The 20312-nt window shown below is 43.5% G+C and overlaps 1 protein-coding gene across 1 annotated transcript in view; it reads left to right on the top strand.

The window, feature by feature from the left end:
- The window catches only part of LOC136619832 (putative uncharacterized protein DDB_G0286901), a 37896-nt gene extending 19297 nt beyond the window's left edge, over nt 1-18599 (top strand). The window contains exons 15-18 of the mRNA XM_066594598.1: nt 13811-13873; nt 14501-14596; nt 14699-14842; nt 18301-18599. Of these exons, the coding sequence (XP_066450695.1) occupies nt 13811-13873; nt 14501-14596; nt 14699-14842; nt 18301-18599 (602 nt within the window). The remainder of the gene's footprint in view (nt 1-13810; nt 13874-14500; nt 14597-14698; nt 14843-18300) is intronic.
- Nucleotides 18600-20312: the final 1713 nt, after the last annotated feature.

Raw genomic sequence — 20312 nt, 5'->3', positions numbered from 1 at the left:
TTGTGACCTGCGGGTTGCGAAAACTTGCGAGCTGCACCGTGAAGCATCTATTTCAGTGACCGTGTGAGGACTAGGGGCTACACTGTGATTTTTGGTCATGTGACCGCGTTGTGGCCAAGAGCTGCCATGTAGCTTTAGCTCAATGTCTCTGCTACCAGTGAAAATCAGCCATCAAATACCGCCTACAGATGATATACAGCTGGGTCCGCCGTAGTATAAAGCTATATTAACTCTTTCCTGACGTGGCACATATCAGGTGTCTGTATGCAGCAGGCTCAGAAGCCGAGTGGATGTCAACCATCTATGATTAACATTCATGCCAATTGTGGCTGTTAACCCTTCAATTACCACAGCTGCATTTGAATGCTTCAATCAGGATTGAAATTTCCCAAACGGACGATGATCACTCAGCGAATGGAGGTAAAGTGCGCAGTAGATGGCTCCGGCCGCCCGCCTCCATTCACAGTAAGCAGGCCGTCGTTCATTGGTGACCCTGTTTACATCGGCCGATCGTCACTGGATTGTTAAGCCTGCAGAAAGGGAACGATGAAGGAATTATGGCGTGTTGTTCAGTCACTGCGTTTACACGGGAGGACGGAGTAACGTGTGTTTACGGAAGGATATAGGGGACATCTGACTAAGGGCTCGGTCACACGGCCGTATACGTATTTCCATTGTGTAATACTCAGCGTATTATCTGGGCAGAAAACACTGATGAGTGTAGGCGTATATACGCTTGTGAGTGCGACGTGATTGCGCTGTGAAGGGAACGCTATCACTAGCAGCTCTGTTTACTGTACTATTTTGCGCTGTGCTGTGATTTGAAATTGCGCAGTTCAGTGTGCTATTTTGTGTGGACATGGGGCGCATCTGCACACCCCCTTAGACTCCTATGGTACCTTGGGGGCGCAAATATAGAGCATGCAGGTATGTTTTCACATGTGAAGATTGAGAGCAAAAAGGCAGAATGGGAGGCCGGCCATTAAAAACAATGGGTTCTGTTGTCTGCGGTTTGTGTCGGCCATTTTGCGCATGCACGTCACACTCACAAGTGTATATATGTCTACACTCATCAGTGTTTTCTGCCCAGATAATACGCTGAGTATTACACAATGGAAATACGTATACGGCAACTCTTGGCCACAACCGCGGTCACATGACCCAAAAAAAAATATTTATAGCCGCGCGTCCTCACACGGTCACCGAAATAGATGGGGGCGGCGGGGCTCAGCTGTCTGTCGGAGGGAAGAGCGGGTTATAATAGGGCCAGTATTGGTGGCCGTGGGCCGTCACCCCTATTATAATCCGCCATTGCCTGCTACCCCACCTCCTCAGTCATACAGTAGAACGCCATCCTCCATCTAACTAACTTCTTCCCTCATGCTGCGCCCCTCAGTCCCGCTGTGTATATACACTCCGCCCCTCTCGCTGTGAGAACGTATACACAGCGTATACACACTGAGGGGCCACAGTCCAAGCGTTAGGGAGGAAGATGGAGGATTAGGGGCCGGGATTATACAGCGGCCCCAGCGGCCCCCATACAATATTAACCCCTCCATACTGCAGAATATTGTCCATGCGGGTCTCAGCAGCCAATCCTTGGTGACACAGGACCTCACCGGGGAGCAAGTACTGCCACACAGCGCCAAATATCACCATATGGCAGCCATATTACCCCCAGCAGAGCCAAACAAATGTCACCATGCAGCGCACATACTACTGGCCCCAGGCTGCATCACGTACCACAAGGCAGCGCAAAATAATACTGCCTGATACCACAAGGCAGCGCAAAAAAACACCGCCACGTACCACAAGGCAGCGCAATATAACACCCCCACGTATCACAAGGCAGCACAATATAACACCACCACGTACTACAAGGCAGCACAATATAACACCACCACGTACTACAAGGCAGCACAAAATAACACCGCCAGATAACACAAGACAGCGCAACATACAAGCGCCAGATACCACAAGGCAGCACAAAATAACACCGCCAGATACCACAAGGCAGCGCAAAATAACTCTGCCAGATACCACAAGGCAGTGCAAAATACAGCTTATATTGCGTGCGTAATGCGCGGTTATAGGCTCAATGAAAGTATGACTTGCATACGGTCATTGCGTATGTTACGTGCGTAAGAAAAATCGCAGCATGCTCTATTTTGTCGTGTATTACGTATTTTGCTGGAAACAAGCTAATGAATTTAAACACAACCAGGAAGAATATCATTCCAGGCCGTCTTCCCTGCTTGCATTTTTTTTTTTGCTCGTCACATACACAGTACATATGCCGGTATAGGCATGCAAAATAAACCGTATCCGCGATCATACGCAGGGATAGTTGAACAATACGCAATTCATACGCTGCGATGTTTACACAGTGTTTTACGCATACGCCCGTGTGAATGACCCTCGGGGCCGGGGAATTATCACTTTTATATTTTCGCTTTTGTTTGTCCCCATCTTCCAGGATTTGTACATTTTCAATTATGACGGTGGCATCTAAACATTTATCTACCGCCATCAGAGCTAACTGTAATCGCGGCCGTCACAAGCGGTTGTGTCTGATAGCTGCCGAGTATACAGCGGACGCGGCTTCCAAACCGTCTCCATACACACTTCAAGACTGCAGGATGTTTATAGTCGTCCGGCGGTCCTGAGTGGTTAAACTGCGAGCCGTACTGAGACTCATTGCCACAGATAACAGGGGGACAGATTTATCATCACTGTCTAACAGTAAAATGGTCTCCGTTACCCATAGCAACCAATCACAGCTTTATTTTACCTCAGGAGTATAAGAAATGAAAGCTGCGCAGTGATTGGTTGCTACGGGCAACAGAGGTTTACTGTTAGAGACCGTTTTGATAAATGAGGCACAAGTCCAGTTTTTCATAAAGAGAGCTGAACATAAACGTCTTAAGCGCCTCTTCTCTGTGATTGTCTGATCCATCTGCGCATTGCAGAGCCATAAATATACAAGTAGACAGAGAGATGCGGCATGTAATTTATCAGTCTGTCTATCTTGTCGCTTGCCCTGTGTGTATACACATATAATACCGTATATTCCCACATCTGTGTGTATGCACATTTTATACCGTATATACCCACCGCTGTGTATACACATATAATACTATATATTCCGACCTCCGTGTGTATGCACATTTTATACCGTATATACCCACCGCTGTGTATACACATTATACCGTATATCCCCACCGCTGGGTGTATGCACATATTATACTATATATCCATATCGCTGTGTATACATATATTATACTGTATATCCCCACCGCTGTGTATACACATATAATATGGCATATCTCCAACGCTGGGTATATGCACATATTATACCATGTATCCCCACCGCTGTGTATACATATATTATACCGTATATCCCCATTGCTGTGTACACACATATTATAGCGTATATCCCCACCGCTGTGTATACACACAGTATTCTATATATTCCCACCGCTGGGTGTATGCACATATTATACTGTATATACCCACTGCTGTGTATACACATTATACCGTATATCCCCATTGCTGTGTATACACATATTATAGCGTATATCCCCACCGCTGTATATACACATAGTATACTGTATATTCCCACCTCTGTGTGTATGCACATATTATACTGTATATTCCCAGCCCTGTGTGTATACACATGATAATTATCACCCGGTGGCGGGGATACATGATATATGTCCCCATGGCTACTTTCTCAGCGTGATTTTCTCTTCAGCGGTGGCTCTGTCTCAGGTTTCCATCTTTTATGCAGAAACGCGCAGAGACGGAAACCAGGATGGACCTGCAGGGGGATTCATCGTACCTCTTTGTTGTGGAAAAAAAAAAAAAGTTGCAAAATTTGATGGAAGCGCCGCATTTTATTGTTATGTACACTGTTATATGCCACTTTCCTGAAAAGGGAGGGATAGCTTCTTAAACAGGGCATGCTGGGAGTTGTATTTAAAGAATAGCTGAAGGGACTCCAGTTGGAGATCACTAGTACAAAGTATAAGTACAACCAACATGGGATGCAAAAACCAATTTAAAGCGCATGTAGCCGTAATTGACCAACCAGTGAATATGTCATACCAGCGGCCACCTGATCCTCTTGTGTCTTAGTGGCTATTGTAAATAAGTAGGGATGAGCGAGTATACTCGCTAAAGCACTACTCGCTCGAGTAATGTGCCTTAGCCGAGTATCTCCCTGCTCGTCCCTAAAGATTCGCGGGCCGCTGCAGCTGACAAGTGAGTTGCGGCGGGGAGCAGGGGGGAGCGGGCGGGAGAGAGGGAGAGAGAGATCTCTCCCCCCCCCCCCCCCCGTTCCTCCCTGCTCTCCCCCGCAGCTCCCCGCCCTGTGCCGGCCCCCGAATCTTTCGGGACGAGTGAGGAGAGACTCGGCTAAGGCACATTACTCGAGCGAGTAGTGCCTTAGCGAGTATACTCGCTCATCCCTATTAATAAGACATTTGATGTGTTGGTTTGTTTTTCCACGTCAATCATAGAACTGTTTATGACTCCCAGATGCCTCTTCAGGTGCTCAGTGTCCTTTATTAAACGGACAACACGCGCAAGAGATATTGTTAGTATATTGGGGGCCAATATAGTGTTGTGGATTGTTCACCATCTGGCAAAAAGGCATATAATAATAATAATCTGTATAATTATTTGTATAGTGCTAATGTATTCCGCAGCGCTTTTGTGGCACATGGGGAAGACACGCAATACGAACATTACAGAAATTACAAACGTTACATGTGGTATTCAACTATTTGGAAACAAAGGGGTTGGGGCGATACAGGAGGTACAAAGGCAGGAGGTGGAACAAGGGGGATAAACCAATGCATTAAGGATACGTTCCAGAGGCAGCCTCAACATGGAAGGGTTAAATTATACATTTGTGCGGTTCTTTCTTGGTAAGTTACCATACAGATGTACTGTGGACCGATCTCTGTAAACATAACAGAAGTAGGTGGCGATACCGTCCAGTCACACATGCTTACCGACTGTTGTAATAGGCAAGGTACGTATACTGCTGTACTCCCCCCACGCACCAAACCAGCCAAAGTCCTTCCACAATTTACATCATTGTGAGTGTGGTTATCGCTATCTATCAGTGTACCCTCAAACTTGGCAAGCAATATTGATAGTGATATAAAGGTGGGCCGAAAATGACAGGCAGTACCACAAACTGACACGTAAGATCAAAAACCTTCACTGTAAAGAAGCTGAATTGTCCGGTGCACAATGTTTCTTGACATGGAACACTCTGGCTATCCAGACGTCAGCAGGTATTGTGTTCCGAAAAATGTTTCTCTGTAATCGCTCATTATTTGTCATCAGACCTCAATGCATTTTATCCCTTTCATGAAGCATATATGGATATTGTAAACTACATTGAGTACATTGAATAAATTCATTAACATTTCAAAATATATCATATTGTAAAGCTTAGGTTGAATAACGGAAGTACATCTTCATCGTATCCCAACGTCAGGTGTTGGGGCAAAAATAGGGATGGCATCCATTGTGCCTGTAGATGAATTAATTGTGACAAGTCCTCACCTGCATGAGCTACCTTGTTCTTCATTACTGTCAATGGAATTTAATACACCCATACCAGTGCCCACTCCTCCCAATAAAGTGTCAGACCATTCTCTTTTAAATCTGGTGCATTTATTCATCACTGGGATGGAAATATCATGTGATTTAAGGTACTGTATGCGAAAATCTGCCTTCGTGCTCATTCAACAAGACTTACAGGGTTACTGGGATTATTAGGATAACAAGATATTTATTTCTATTGCATCTATATATATTGTGCTAGAGATATAGAACGCGTTTGTATGCTATATTGCCTATATTTTACTTGGGCTGCATTCCCACGAACTTATATCGGCTCGGTTTTCACGCCAAGCCGATATACGTCGTCCTCATCTGCAGGGGGGGGCAAGAGCCAGGCGCAAGGAGAGCAGAGAAGTAGCTCTTCTATGTACTGCAGGAGCACCATCGGAGGATCTAGAGGGATCCAATTTTGGAGGATGGAGGCTAGAGTAGTTTAATTCTGTGTGGGAGAATTTTGTGCACCCTGTGGGAGGACCACACAGGTATATTGTTTCCCCTTAAAGGTGGTGGCAAACAAGTAATGACATGATTTCTACAGGGCAATGCCAAAATAAGCAATAACCAGATCCACAACCATGAAATGAGTGGCAGTCGGGGGCTATCGAGCCAGTAAGGTGTGAGGATTTGGAACAGTGGGTGCTATCAATTTGTTGAAGGTGGGGATGGCCTTTTTCTCCATTTTTTATCATTGGATACAGTGGAGTGTTACAAGAAGTGGTTTCTTTTATGGCTCTGGCCTGTAATAAGATGTGAAGTGTTATTCCAATGGCTGCCTATTGTGCGGGCCTTAAGGGGTACTAAGGTGTGAAGAAAGCACAGCCCCTTCATTCACCTTGACTAAGATAGGATGGACCAGAAGCTTCCCAATATCTGTCTTGCTGCTTGCCCATAGTGTCTGTGGAACCTGAATAAGCTGGGCTATATCTGCACAAAAACGTGCACTTGTTTGCTGTTTCAAAGAAAAAAAAAACATGTGACAAGCAAATTAACTGTTCATCCACCTCAGAGCCAAGGGTGACAGTAACGTTGGGTGAGAAGTGGATAGTGGTTTGCTTGGATTGTAGCACATCGGCCCCAAGCAGGTTTACCGATGCAGTGTCACTGACTAGGAATCGTGTTAGAATCCTTTCTGTGGGGTAGACAGTTTTGTGACCCTAGTCAATACCTGCAGCTAGAGGCATATTTATTGGAGTCCCATTGGGATTGCCATCCACTCCAGTTCAGGTGATAAAGTCATCTGTGATCTCATAGGGGAAAATGTTATCTGCGAGGATTTGAACCCAGGAGCTCATGTCGTCCAGGCAGGAGCTCTACCTGTTGAGCAATTCAGCCCTCTAGACAGCTCCTTTGCTGAACTGGTCCTTGGGTCTTGTTTCTGCAAATCTGGTTCCTGTTTCCCATTTAGCTTCAACCTGCACAAATTGGATTTTCTATATAAACCTGGCCCTGTTCCTCCCTCATTACGTATTTATTGTGCCCTGAGCCTTTACCCAAGCTCTCTCTCTGCATATCTGTCTTTCTTATAAGTGGACCATCATTTTTGTGTACCAAACCCCGCCTGCCTCCCTTTCTATGTTCCTGCTTAAACCTTCTGTGCTGCATCGTCATCTCTGACTTGACTACCCTTCAGTGGCGGTAACAAACAGGAGACTCTGATCCTGCACTGGAATTGTGACACTGAGTGTATTACAGACTTGGCTGTCCCAGTATCTATCAAAAAATCAAGCTCACTGTGCCCTGGCAAGGTGCCTTTTACAACGGGCATTATGGGATACAACCTGGGGTTTGGGGGTCGAGAGCGTGTTCCACCACAATCCACAGAGATCTTTTGCCACCAAGCATTCTGTTCATCGCATCTGCCACACGTCCACGCCGGCAAATGGGTGGAACACTACCTTCTTTAATCTTGGGAGCCTTTATTTGGTGATCTCGGTCATAAGTCAGTCGGATGTCTCGCCCATTTGTGTCACTAAGTCTGTGGTCCTTGAAGCTTTCATACATAAAACATCCATTTAGTTCATACTCCTTTTATCCCCTCCTGGTCACTTCCTCAGACACTTTTCTCATCTTATTGGCCATATCAGTATAACCATTATAACGTAACCAGGCACGCTGTTCGCTGTTAAATTCATTCTATTTTTTGACATCCAGATAGCCCTCTCCTCACATACCAAATGAGATTCTTAAAGCACAATCGTTAACAATCCCTAAAAGAAGGAAGAATGGGAAGCATTTAAAGAGACCAGGATGGTTGAACACAAAACTTAAAACATATATTTTTTTCCTTTTTAACGTGTGTATCAAAGGGAAAGGGGGGGGGGGACATATCTAAAGAATTCTGCAGAAACTGTAGGGCAAGTGTCAGAAAAGCTAAAGCTAATAATGAATTGAGGCTTGCAATAGAGGCCAAAAGCAATAAAAGATTTGGGGGGTATGTCAAAAGCAAAAGAAAATTCAAAGATACTATAAGATGTTTACAGGATTAAAATGGTCAATTGGTTAAAAATGATGTTGAGAAGGCCGAGCTTTTAAATTCCTACTTTGTATCTGTTTTCTTCCCTGTGCTATTGGAGGAATGCAAGAATGCAGGCTATCAATAAGCAGAGAGATGGTGAGGGAACACATAGCTAACTTAAATGAATTCAAGTCTCAAGGTCCAGATGAATTACATCCTAGGATACTAAAGGAAGCAGCGGAGGTAATTGCTGAACCATTCTCCGTAATCTTTGAAAGTTCCTAGAGATCAGGAGAAGTCCCAGAAGATTGGAAAATGGCAAATGTTGTCCCTCTCTTCAAAAAAGGGAAGAAGGTGGATCCATGAAACTACAGGCCTGTGAGCCTGACTTCTATACTGGGAAAGATCTTTGAAGAAATTATTAAACAGCATGTATTCAAGTACTTGGAAAAAAAGGAGTAATTAACTAGAGCCAGCATAGGTTTGTAACAAACAAGTCATGCAAGACTAATCTAATTTTCTTCTATGACAGAATCACCGACTGGGTTGATCTGTATAATATGGTAGATATACTATATCTTGGCTTTAGTAAAGCATTTGACAAAGTATCTCATACCAAAATTAATGAAAACATATTTGGAAAAGTGTATCGTTCATGATGAAAATGCGTGGTACTTGGCGAGTGTTTTTTCACATACTCTCATGTGAGGTTGCCCTTAGGCTGAAATAGCCAATAAACTCCACAGAAAGGGTGTGTCATGTGCGTGTGAACTGGCCTTGCATGCGCAACAATTATAGTAATGGGTGTAGACATGTGCGCAACATGCTGATTATGGTCCTCTTCAAACCTCATTCATGCTCAAAAATGCAGCGCTGTGGTGAGCATATTTGCGGATATGCTCATGTAAAGCCACCCTTAAACAGTGTTATACACCCATTTTTAGGGGTTTTGGTGAACTTGAGGATCAGATTAAATTAATTTGGACCAAACCAAATTTTTCAAAAGTTGGTTCCACACTACTGAGCGCCGCCACAGTCCGCGCCATTTCCATGAGATTAGTTAGTTAGAATCTGTTAGTTTTCCTGTACTAAAGGATACATCCTATAAATCTAGGGCTAGGATTGGAGTCCAAATGTAGATGATGTATAAAACTAATGAATGTTCTGTTCTTCACATAGGAATATCTCAACTACTATAAATGGTAAGCGTATAATAACGCTGTTACTATTTATTCCTCTATTTGATGTCATTACTTATAACTGAAACTGTTTTTTAAGTTATAAAAGATACAGACAAGCTCAATATGTTGACATGATAGGTTTAATGGGGATGTCCATGGTTAGAAAATCATGGTTGCTTGCTTCTAAACACAGCGCCACCCTTCTTTGTGGGTTGTTTCTGGAATTGTAGTTCAGTTTCCATTCACTTAAAAAAAACATAATTAAACTGATTCAGTTTATTTTTGTCCTAATAGGGGACCAGAATTAGTGATCATCTGATCGCATGTAGAATATATTGCAATACCTAGGTATTGCAGTATTTTGTAAATTTACTGTCATTCTATTAAATTTTTCATATTGCAGAAAAGACAGCCAACATACATCGCCTAAAAAAATATATCACTTTTGCCAGGGCTACCCCTTCCCATCCATCAGCTGATCGTTTGGCCCACTGCAGTGACAGCGGCATCAGTGGACATTGGAGGGTTTCTAAATAGCGGACCTCTGTCCATCAATTAATGATGGCCTATCGGAGGATAGGTCATCAGTTGAAAAACAAGACAGGAAACCCTTTATAGAAGGACCCTCTACCATAAGAAAGCATGTCTTGAAACTAAACCGTATGAATCTCTATTTACGAGACTGTCATGGGAGGAGCTGAATTACCTGGAAGAGCACCTTAATTGGCTGCCGAAAAACCCATCAAACGCTGTAAGGGGTTATCTTGTAGGGTGACACATAGAGAACTCTCATAGCGGCCATCTACAGAACCTCTACCATAAGAAAGCACGTCTTAAAACTAAACTGTATACCTCTCTTCTTATTTCCAGAACTGTCACAGGAGATGCTGGACCTGCTGGAACTGCACATTAATTGGCCGTAAGAGGTTATCTTTTGGGGTGCCACACAGATAATTCTCATAGCGGCCTTCCACACAGTATAGAACTGGGCAGAAGTGACGGGCTGTGTCTTATAGGGGAACTCTTCTATAGACGCATGTCAGTTAGGTAAGGGAGGCAGTTATACCAGCGCTAGAGTTTATATAGAGAGATTATATAGGTTGCAGGATCTAAGTAGTTAAATGGCCATGATAGGCCACAATTGGAGCTGACTTCTATGTCAGCTTTAGGGTGACTACCCACTGGAGTTTTTTTTTCCCTGCGAAATTCGCAGCATTTTTTTTTCTGCAGGGGTCTATGGGACTTGTAATGTTAAAATCGCGATCGCGCAAAATCGCAATTTACCGCAAAATCGCAGTTGCCTGTAAGGCCCAAATCCTCTTGTGATCCCCAGGAAGTCACAGCTCACATTTGGGAACCACTGCTGTTTTAACTTATAAATGTGAACTATTGCTTGTACAGGGTCAACAAGAGTGGTTCCAAAGTAACGCTGACCTAGGGCTTTGACAGACAAACGTGTGCGCAAATATGTCCGCCGGGGGCGTATTTACACTTGAAGAAAGTTGTGAGATGGCAATACTCAGGCTGATACGTGCGTATCGGCGCGTAGTAATTTAATTTTTGTCCTCGCAATGCCAGTTCACACGCGTGTGATACTATTTAAAGCCTAATAAGGACCAGCTGTCTTCTCCCTGCGTCGCCCGCCAGGCCGCACCCTTCCCCTTGGGTTTTTTAAACCTGCCATTGACTTCTATAGCAGCTTTCTGCATAATACGCAGGAAGATAGGGCAGGTCCTGAGCATGAGAAATACGCTCAGGAGAACGAACCCATTGAAATGAATGGCTTCGCTTTGTCACATTTTACAGCCGCGATTTCATGCGCGCAAAAACATGTGCAAACGCATTCATCTATTTCAGCTCTAAGCCTGTATTTTCACAGACAAGAAAAAACACGCCAATTCTGTGATTGCGGGACACACAGGATGTATGTGTTATAATAACCCATTACTTACAATGGGTTAATTCACATGAGCGATTTTTCTTGTGCAGCCATATCAAAAAATCACAGCATGATTAGGGCGATAACCTCATAAATCAGGGCTGGGATAAGTGATCACGCTCTCCGTGATTCTGCCTCTTCTACAATGTTGACTTTACTGAACACAGTTGTTAATTATATTTTTGATTGCACACGTCCATCGCCAAAATGGCGAAAGCAGGCACAAAAGTCGCAGATTGACGGGGTAATTTAAAATCTCCCTGCACCTGGCTACTAAATGTAGCCAAGAGCCTGGAGATTTCATGGGGTGCCATGGTACGCATTTCCCAGTCACGTGATCACCGTTATCCAATGGATAACGGCGATCACGTAAAAGTAAAAAAAGCTCAATTTTCACCTCCCGTCACGGATCGGATCCGTGAGGGGAGGTGAAATTACTTAAATAAGTCCACTGGCAATGTCCCCTGATGGGATCCTTATCTGCGGACCTTTCCCCAGTTTTAGCGCATGCACCTGTAGCCAAAATGGTGGACACAGGCGCAGAAGCTGGGGAGGGCAAGAGGAAATTTAAAATCTCCTTGCTCCTGGCTACTAAAGGTAGCCAAGAGCTTAGAGATGTCATGGGGGGCCACGGTGAGCGGTCTTCGGTCATGTGATCACTATTATCCAATGGATAATGGCGATCACGTAAAAGTTAAAAGACAGTTAAAGTTTGATGCTCCGTTCAGTTTGGGCCCTGTTGTGCATCCAGATAGAAGATTAGGGCCACAATGGGTATGTTTCTGAACACGGGACAAATGGGGGTATACATTTTGGGGTGAAAGTCTTTATTCCTATGTATGCTGTACAAAAAAACCTATTTTTAAAATGACGTAATTGCCAAAAAAAAAAAAATCGTAACTTTTTCCTTCTGCTTTGCTTCGATTCATTTAAAAATGGTGGAATCAAAATACGCAGTACACCCCTAGATAAATGCGTTAAGGGGTTTAGTTTTTAAAATAGGGTCATTTGTGGGGGTTCTCTATCGTTTTGGCCGCTCAAGGGCTCTACAAGTGGGCAATGGGGCCTAAATCACCTTCAAGCAAAATGTCTGTTCTGAAAACCACCCGCTGCTACTTTCAGATAGGGCCCCGTTGTGCATACGGACAGAAGATTAGGGCCACAATGGGTATGTTTCTGAACACGGGACAAACGGGGGTATCCATTTTTGGGTGAAAGCCTCCATTCGTATGTCTGCTGTCCAATAAAAATTGTTTTTGAAATCACATAATTGATTAAAAAAAAACTAAAATCATAATTTTTTAAATTTCTACCCGTACAATTTTTTACTTCTGCTTTGCTTTGATTCATTCAAAAACTGTTGGGTCAAAATATGCAGTACACCCCTAGATTAATGAGCTAAGAGGTATAGTTTCCAAAATGAGGTCATTTGTGGGCGTCCTCCACATTTTGGCCGCTCAAGGGGTCTACAAGTGAGCAATGGGGCCTAAAACGCCTTCAAGCAAAATGTCTGATCTGAAAGCCACCGGCTGCTCCTTTCGGTTTTGGCCCCGTTGTACATATGGACAGAAGAATAGGGCCACAATGGGTATGTTTCTGAACACAGGACAAACAGGGGTATGCATTTTGAGGTGTAAATCCTCATTTTCATGTGCACTATAGAAAAAATCCTGTCTTTAAAATTATGTATTTGCAAAAATATGAAATTTAATTTTTTCTACTCTAAATTGCATTTATTCCTGAAAAGAAACTGTGGGGACAAAATACTTCTGACCCCCCTCAGTGAATACACTAAGGGGTGTAGTTTTTAAAATGGGGTCATTTGTGGGGTTATAATTCTGAACCTATGAGCCTTTGCAATCTTGGCTTAGTGCTGGAAAACAAAGTGTTCCTCAAAATGTTGATAATTAATGTTAAATTTGTACAACTTCTAAATGGTTAAAAAAAAAAAGAAAGTTTTTCAAATGTGCATTCAGAATAAAGTGAACAGATGGAAATATATATCTTAGCAAAAATTTGTACAGTATGTTTGCAGATATTTGAAATATTACAGTTGAAAATGTGAAAAAATTGCAATTTTTTAATTTTTTTCCCCAATATTGGCACTTTTAATAAATATACACAGGTTTTATCGGTCTATTTTTACTACCTAAATGAAGTACAACATGCATGGTGAAAAAAACTATGTCAGAATAACTTGGATATGCAAAGCCTTTATGGAGTTATGATATGTTAAGTGACACACGTCAGATTTCCAAAATTTGGCTCCGTCACTAAGGCGCAAACAGGCTTGGTCACTAAGGGGTTAGGTTATCATCATAAAGCAGTTTGGGATAAGTGATCACGCTCTCCGTGATTCTGCCTCTTCTACAATGTTGACTTTACAGAGCACAGCTCTTATATTTCGGGTTGTACTTGTGTTTTTTTGGACACGGCGACTTCTCGGCCTTTACCTGGTAATGTTACTTATCTCATCCTCATATCACTTGGTTCTCATCTCTCTGTTCCATTCTGTCCAATCATATACATTTCTAGACGTCTCTAGTAGCAGGAAGAATAATGTTCTCTTATTTCTTTCTCTCTTGCTTGCTGAAGCAACAGCACCCAATGAGGATAACGGAGCACCAGAGACACCGCTTGGACCAGCGAATGCTGAAGGTAAAAACAGTCTCCTACTACCTAATATACATCTCAGTGAAATGAGGGGACTTGATGTTGTATGCTGGTCTCTGCCATTGTATTCAATAGGAGCTGCATCTGCATTTCCAACCCGGGTCGCTGCGCCATGGTCGGCACATTTTGCTTCCTGCGCTGACCCCATCGGAAATCATCTGATTGATTGGAATTTGAATGGCTGGTCCCAACGATCATCTATTGATGGCTTGTCAATTTAAAATACCATTTTAAATACATGGCAGCCCTGAGAGTCTTTACTAGAGCCAGGGCTGCCATGGCAAACACTGACTCACCGCAATCACATGGTGGCTTAGATGGTGAGTCGGAGGGAGAGCCCCTCCAATGCTGACAGTTTACATGCCGCCGTCAGGTTAGACAGTGCATGTAAGATGTCAAATAGCTGCTATCAGAATTAGCTCCAACTGTGGCCTTTAGCGGCGGATGTCAACTGTCAGAACAGCCGTCACCCTCCGGGTATGCAGCTAGCTTGGCTCCCGGACCCGCTTTGTATCCACCTCACACCTCTGAGACATACACATACGCTAAAGAGGTAGAAAGGGTTAATGTGATTAACATGATGATAACCTGTATATTTCTTTATGTTTACAGGATTGTCAGATAAGAACATAGTGACCCCTGGAGAGAACCTGATGGTCAAAACTGGAGAAATGAGAAGAAATTTGCTCTTTATCTACATATTCAAAAGTTGGCTTCCCACTAGTGATGCGCCCTATGAATCACGGGTTGGGATTGGAGCCCACATGTAGATGATGTATGACACTAATGAGTGCCATGTTCTCCCCACAGGAACATCTGTACCGGAGGTCAGAATTAGGACCGTTATTATTCTGACTATTCCTGCTACAATGGAGATACTACGGAGCACAGCTCTTATGGTTTGGATTGTGTTTGTGTTTTTTTTGGACATGGCGACCTCTCACTCGTTACCTGGTAAATTACATTATTTCATCGTTGCCCTTAGACAGTGTTATACAGCAGTTTTAGGGGGTTTGGTGAACTTGTGGTTCAGTTCAAATTAATTTGGACCGAACTGATTTTTCACAAGTTGTCTCCCCACTAGTGAGCGCCGCCACAGTCTGCGCCATTTACAGGAGATTATTTAGCTAGGATCCGCTAGTCTTCCTGTAATAGGAAATACGCCCTATAAATCTCGGGTTCAGAGTGGAGCCCAAACATAGATGATGTATGACACTAATGAACGCCATGTTCTCCCCATAGGGACATCTGGGTCGGAGGTCAGAATTAAGACTGTTATTATGCTGACTAGTCCTGCTACAATGGAGATATTACAGAGCACAGCTCTTATGGTTTAGATTGTATTTGTGGTTTTTTTGGACATGGCGACTTCTTGACCTTTACGTAGTAAATTACATTATTTCATTGCTGCCCTTAGATAGTATTATACAGCAGTTTTAGGGGTTTTGGTGAACTTGTGGTTCAGTTCAAATTAATTTGGACCAAACTGATTTTTCACAAGTTGTCTCCCCACTAGTGAGCGCCGCCGCTGTCAGCGCCATTTACTGAGATTATTTAGTTAGGATCCGCTAGTCTTCCTGTAATAGGAAATATGCCCTATAAATCTCGGGTTCAGATTGGAGCCCAAACATAGATGATATATGAGGCTAATGAGTGCCTTGTTCTCCCCATAGGAACATCTGGACCGGAGGTCAGAATTAGGACTATTATTATCCTGACTATTCCTGCTACAATGGAGATACTACGAAGCACAGCGTTTATTTTCTTGTTGATCGTTTTTTTGGACACGGCGACTTCTTGACCTTTACCTGGTAATATTTCATCGCTGCCCTCAGACAGTGTTATACAGCAGTTTTAGGTCCCTTGTCCACGGCCGTGACCAGATATCGCTAGCGAAATTCCACCACAGGGAGGAGGGGGAAGCACTGACGGGTCTCCGCGGTGAGCCTATATAATGGATAGGCTCACTGCGGAGAATCGCGGCAAATCACGACATGCAGCGATTTGAATTTTGCCAGCGGAGAATCGCTATTAACTCCGCTCCTGGACGTTGGGCTGTGATTTCCATAGTAAGCCTATGAAAAGCATGTCATCTCGCAATGCAAACTCGCCCGTGGACAGGCAGCCTCAGGGGTTTTGTTGAACTTGTGGTTCAGTTCAATTTAATTTGGACCAAACTGATTTTTCACAAGTTGTCTCCCCACTAGTGAGCGCCGCCGCAGTCTGCGCCATTAACAGGAAATTAGTTAGAATTGGCTAGTCTTCCTGTAATAAGAGATGCGCCCTATAAATCTCGGGCTCAGATTGGAGCCCAAATGTAGATAATATATGAAACTAGTTAATGCCATGGTCTCCCCATAGGAACATCTGGACCGGAGGTCAGAATTAGGACTGTTATTATTCTGACTCTTCCCAGTATGAATGATAAGTGTATAATGACATTGTTACTACTACTATTTATTCCTCTATTTTATGTCATTACTTATAACTGTAGGAAACCGTTCCCCAATTTATTAAAGATATAGACAAGCTCAATATGTTGACATAATAAGGGTTAACGGGGATGTCCAGGGTTAGAAAAACGTGTTTTTTTTCAAACACAGCGCCACCTTTCTTTGTGGGTTGTTTCTGGAATTGCAGCTCAGTTTCCATTCACTTCAACAAAAGGTCATTAAACTGACTTTTATTTTACTTTTTTTTGTCCTAATAGGTGACTTGAATTAGTGATCGTCTGATTGCATGTAGAATATACTGCAATACTTAGGTTACATGGCCTAGCGGGTCCCTTCCTCTACAGTTTGTGTCTAAAGTTGGATCATCATCCGCTAAACCATTTTAATTTTCTCTGGGTGTTTCCTTACTTTTGAGACACCACTGTATATATTGCTTTGCTTTGTGATTGAAGTGATTATGTTCTTGTTTCTTAGGCTGCCTGTCCATGGGCGATTGTTCATTGTGTTACCCGCAGTGATAACCAGCCACTGGTAATGCAGTGAACGCTTTTTCATAGCATTGCTATGGAAAGTGCAGCAGGGGCATCCACGAGTGGAGAATCATAGCGATTCTCTGCTCGTGGGATCTAAATTGCGGTGTGCTGCGATTCTCTGCTGTGAGCCTATCTATGTATCAGATAGACTCACCGCAAAGAACTGATAGCGGTCCCCCTCCTCCCCCGCGGCAGAATATCGCTGGCGATATTCTGTAACGGCCGTGGACAGGGGGCCTTACAGGAGATATAGCTGCAGAAGACCTGCTGCCGACCACCCTGACTACATATCCTGAAGGTAATATAGCATGACTGTCCATGGAGGATATAGACTTATATAACAGGATGCGGACAGAAGAGACTGTAAGGAGAAATGTGGGAATCTAACCTAATGTATATAATGTGACTTACTGACATAGATGCATTTGTGTACTAGGAAAGCGTGAGGACGTCTATGGGTTAGGGCTCATTCACATGGGCATATATGTATTTCAGTTGTGTAAATAGGTAGCATAGTTATGTGACTGAAATGTGCATATTTTCTGCGTATTGTGCATGTAAAAAAAACCCTGAAAGAATATTCCCAGTGATTTCAGTTTAATATGGGTTATTTTGGTACATAATATACACTAAAATAGAGAAATGCTTCGATTTTTCTTACGTGACTGAAATACGCACACGGGAATAAACCCACTGAAATCACAGTTTTATTCACTGTGTAATACGCTGTATATTTATGTTCATGTGAAAGAGCCCTCACTGTATAACTGGGGACTGTATGTGAGCGTGCGGATGGAAAAGAGTTTTGTTGTGGCCCCTGCGGACGCTTTAATGAGCTGCTGTAGATGCGGAGCCTTAACCTGTAGAGACACTGAGTGCTGATCGGTGTGATCTGTAGAGAGCGTGTACCAGCCCGGATGAGTAGGTAAAGAGACAGCAAACACAAAGAAATGAGGAATACAAAGTGTCTGTTGAATCTCGTATGGGCGGTAAATCTGAAAATGTATCGCTAGAACCATTGATGTTTCAGAAGGTTGCGTTAATCTGAGCAGTTTAGAGAACGGATTTGATAATGAAAAGACTGGCAAGCCGATACAGCGTTCCCAGATTTCACAGTCCGTGTTACTGAGTGTTATGAAGTGTATTACCAAAGTATTCAGAACGGTTACAATGTGTTGAACTGTGAGTCTGGTTAAAGTGACTTACAGCTGGTTCCACTTAAACTGGTTCAAGCCAGGTATGAAGCAAGCATGGCTACCGAGCTTGTTCCATACTCACCCTACAGTCGCACGTTTATGTGATTGGTCATTAAGGGGTTAACTTTAAGGGGATTCTCTGTGTGCTTAAAAATTATCCTAACTGTGAAAAAGGAGAAAGAATTTTAAAAAATAACGGATATTGCCCTGTAAATCCCCCGCGATCCCAGTGCGGATGCTGCGGCGGATCCTGTTGGAGATTTCTTTTGAAAACAACGGCATTCGCAGCAACACCAACAATAGCAGCAGCAACAACACTAAGGTCAGCGGCAACAACACTAACAGTGGCAGCAACAACAGTGTCAGCCGTGAAAACAGTGACAGTAGTGGCAACAATACAGACAACAGCGGCAACAAAAGCATCAGCCATGGAAACAACAGTGGCGCCAACAAACCTACCAGCGGCGCCAACAACAGTGTCAGCTGTGGAAACACCAGTGACAGTGGCGGCAACAAAACTAACAACTAACCAACAACAGTGTCAGCCGTGGAAACAACAGCGGTGGTAACAACACCAAAAGTGGCAACAGCAGTGTCAGTCATGGAAACAAACTTTTATTTTTCCATCCCCACTTTCAAAAACCATAACCCTATTGTTTTTTTTCACCAGTACCATTTAATATTCAACACTGTATAAATTACCTCTCTTTTCCACATCTGTCAGCAGCACCGCCAGATGACCCGAGGAAAGGTATCCTTGGATGCGGAGAGCCAAAAGTAAAAGTAGGCAGTTATTTCATGGGTTGTGAAGCCGGCGCTCCCACTTCCTCCAATGTCCGCTGATGCTGCTGTCACTGCAGTGGGCCAGACGATCAGCTGATGAAAGGGATTTCTGAGCAGCGGACCCCGTCCATCAAATACTGATGGCCTATCGGAGTATAGGTCATCAGTGGAAAAACAGGGCAGGAAACTTTTTATAGAAGGTCCCTCTGCTATAAAAAAGCATGTCTTAAAACTAAACTGTATACATCTCTTCTTATTTCCAGAAGTGTCACTGGAGATGCTGAACTTCCTAGAACAGCACCCTAATTGGCTGCCAGAAAATCCAATCAAAAGCCATAAGTAGTGATCTTATGGGGTGACACCTTGAGACTTCTCATAGTGGCCATTTACACAGTATAAAACAATGTAATCTCACCCTACAGATCAATGACACACCTTTATGTGATTGGTTATTTAAGGGTTAACTTTAAAGGGATTTTCTGTGTGCTTAAAAGTTATCCTAACTGTGAAAAAGCAGAGAGAATCTTAAAAAATAATAACGGATATTGCCCTGTAAATCCCCCGCAATTCCAGTGCGGATGATGCGACGGATCCTGCGGGAGATTTCTGTTGAAAACAACAGCAGTGGCAACAATACCAACAGCAACAATAGCAGCAGTAGTGGAAACAACAGCGGCGGCAACAAAAGTGTCAGCCGTGAAAACAGCGACAGTGGCGGCCACAATACCAACAACTGTGGCAACAACAGCGTCAGCCATAGAAAAATCAGTGCCGACAACAAAACTAAAAGCGGCGCTAACAAGAGTGTCAGCTGTGGAAACAATAGCGGCGACAACAACAGCAGCAGCAACAACAGTGTCAGCTGTGGAAACAACAGTGGCGACAACAACAGCAGCAGCAACAACAGTATCAGCTGTGGAAACAACAGGGACAGTGGCTGCAACAACAACGTCAGCCGTGGAAACAACAGCGGTGGTAACAACACAAAAAGTGGCAACAATAGTGTCAGCCATGGAAACATAAACATTCATTTTTCCATCCCCACTTTCAAAAACCATAACCTTATTTTCCGACTACGTGAAGCTACATGGGGGCTGTTTTTGCAGTTGTATTTTTCACCAGTACCATTTATTATTCAACACTGTATAAATGACTTCTCTTTTCCAGAACTGTCAGCAGCGCCGCCGGATGACCCGAGGAGAGGTATCCTTGGATGCGGAAAGCCAGAAGTAAAAGTAGGTAGTTATTTCATGGGGTGTAAAGCCGGCGCTCCCACTTCACGCAATGTCCGCTGATGCCGCTGTCACTGCAGTGGGCCAGACGATTAGCTGATGGATGGGGTTTATGAGCAGCGAATACCTGTCCATCAAATACTGATGGCCTATCGGAGGATAGGTCATCAGAGGAAAAATAGGACAGGAAACTCTTTTTAGAAGGACCCTCTACCATAAGAAAGCAA

This window comes from Eleutherodactylus coqui, chromosome 1, assembly GCF_035609145.1.
Source record: "Eleutherodactylus coqui strain aEleCoq1 chromosome 1, aEleCoq1.hap1, whole genome shotgun sequence".
NCBI classification, from domain to species: domain Eukaryota; kingdom Metazoa; phylum Chordata; class Amphibia; order Anura; family Eleutherodactylidae; genus Eleutherodactylus; species Eleutherodactylus coqui.
This window is presented reverse-complemented; position numbering and strand designations above follow the sequence as displayed.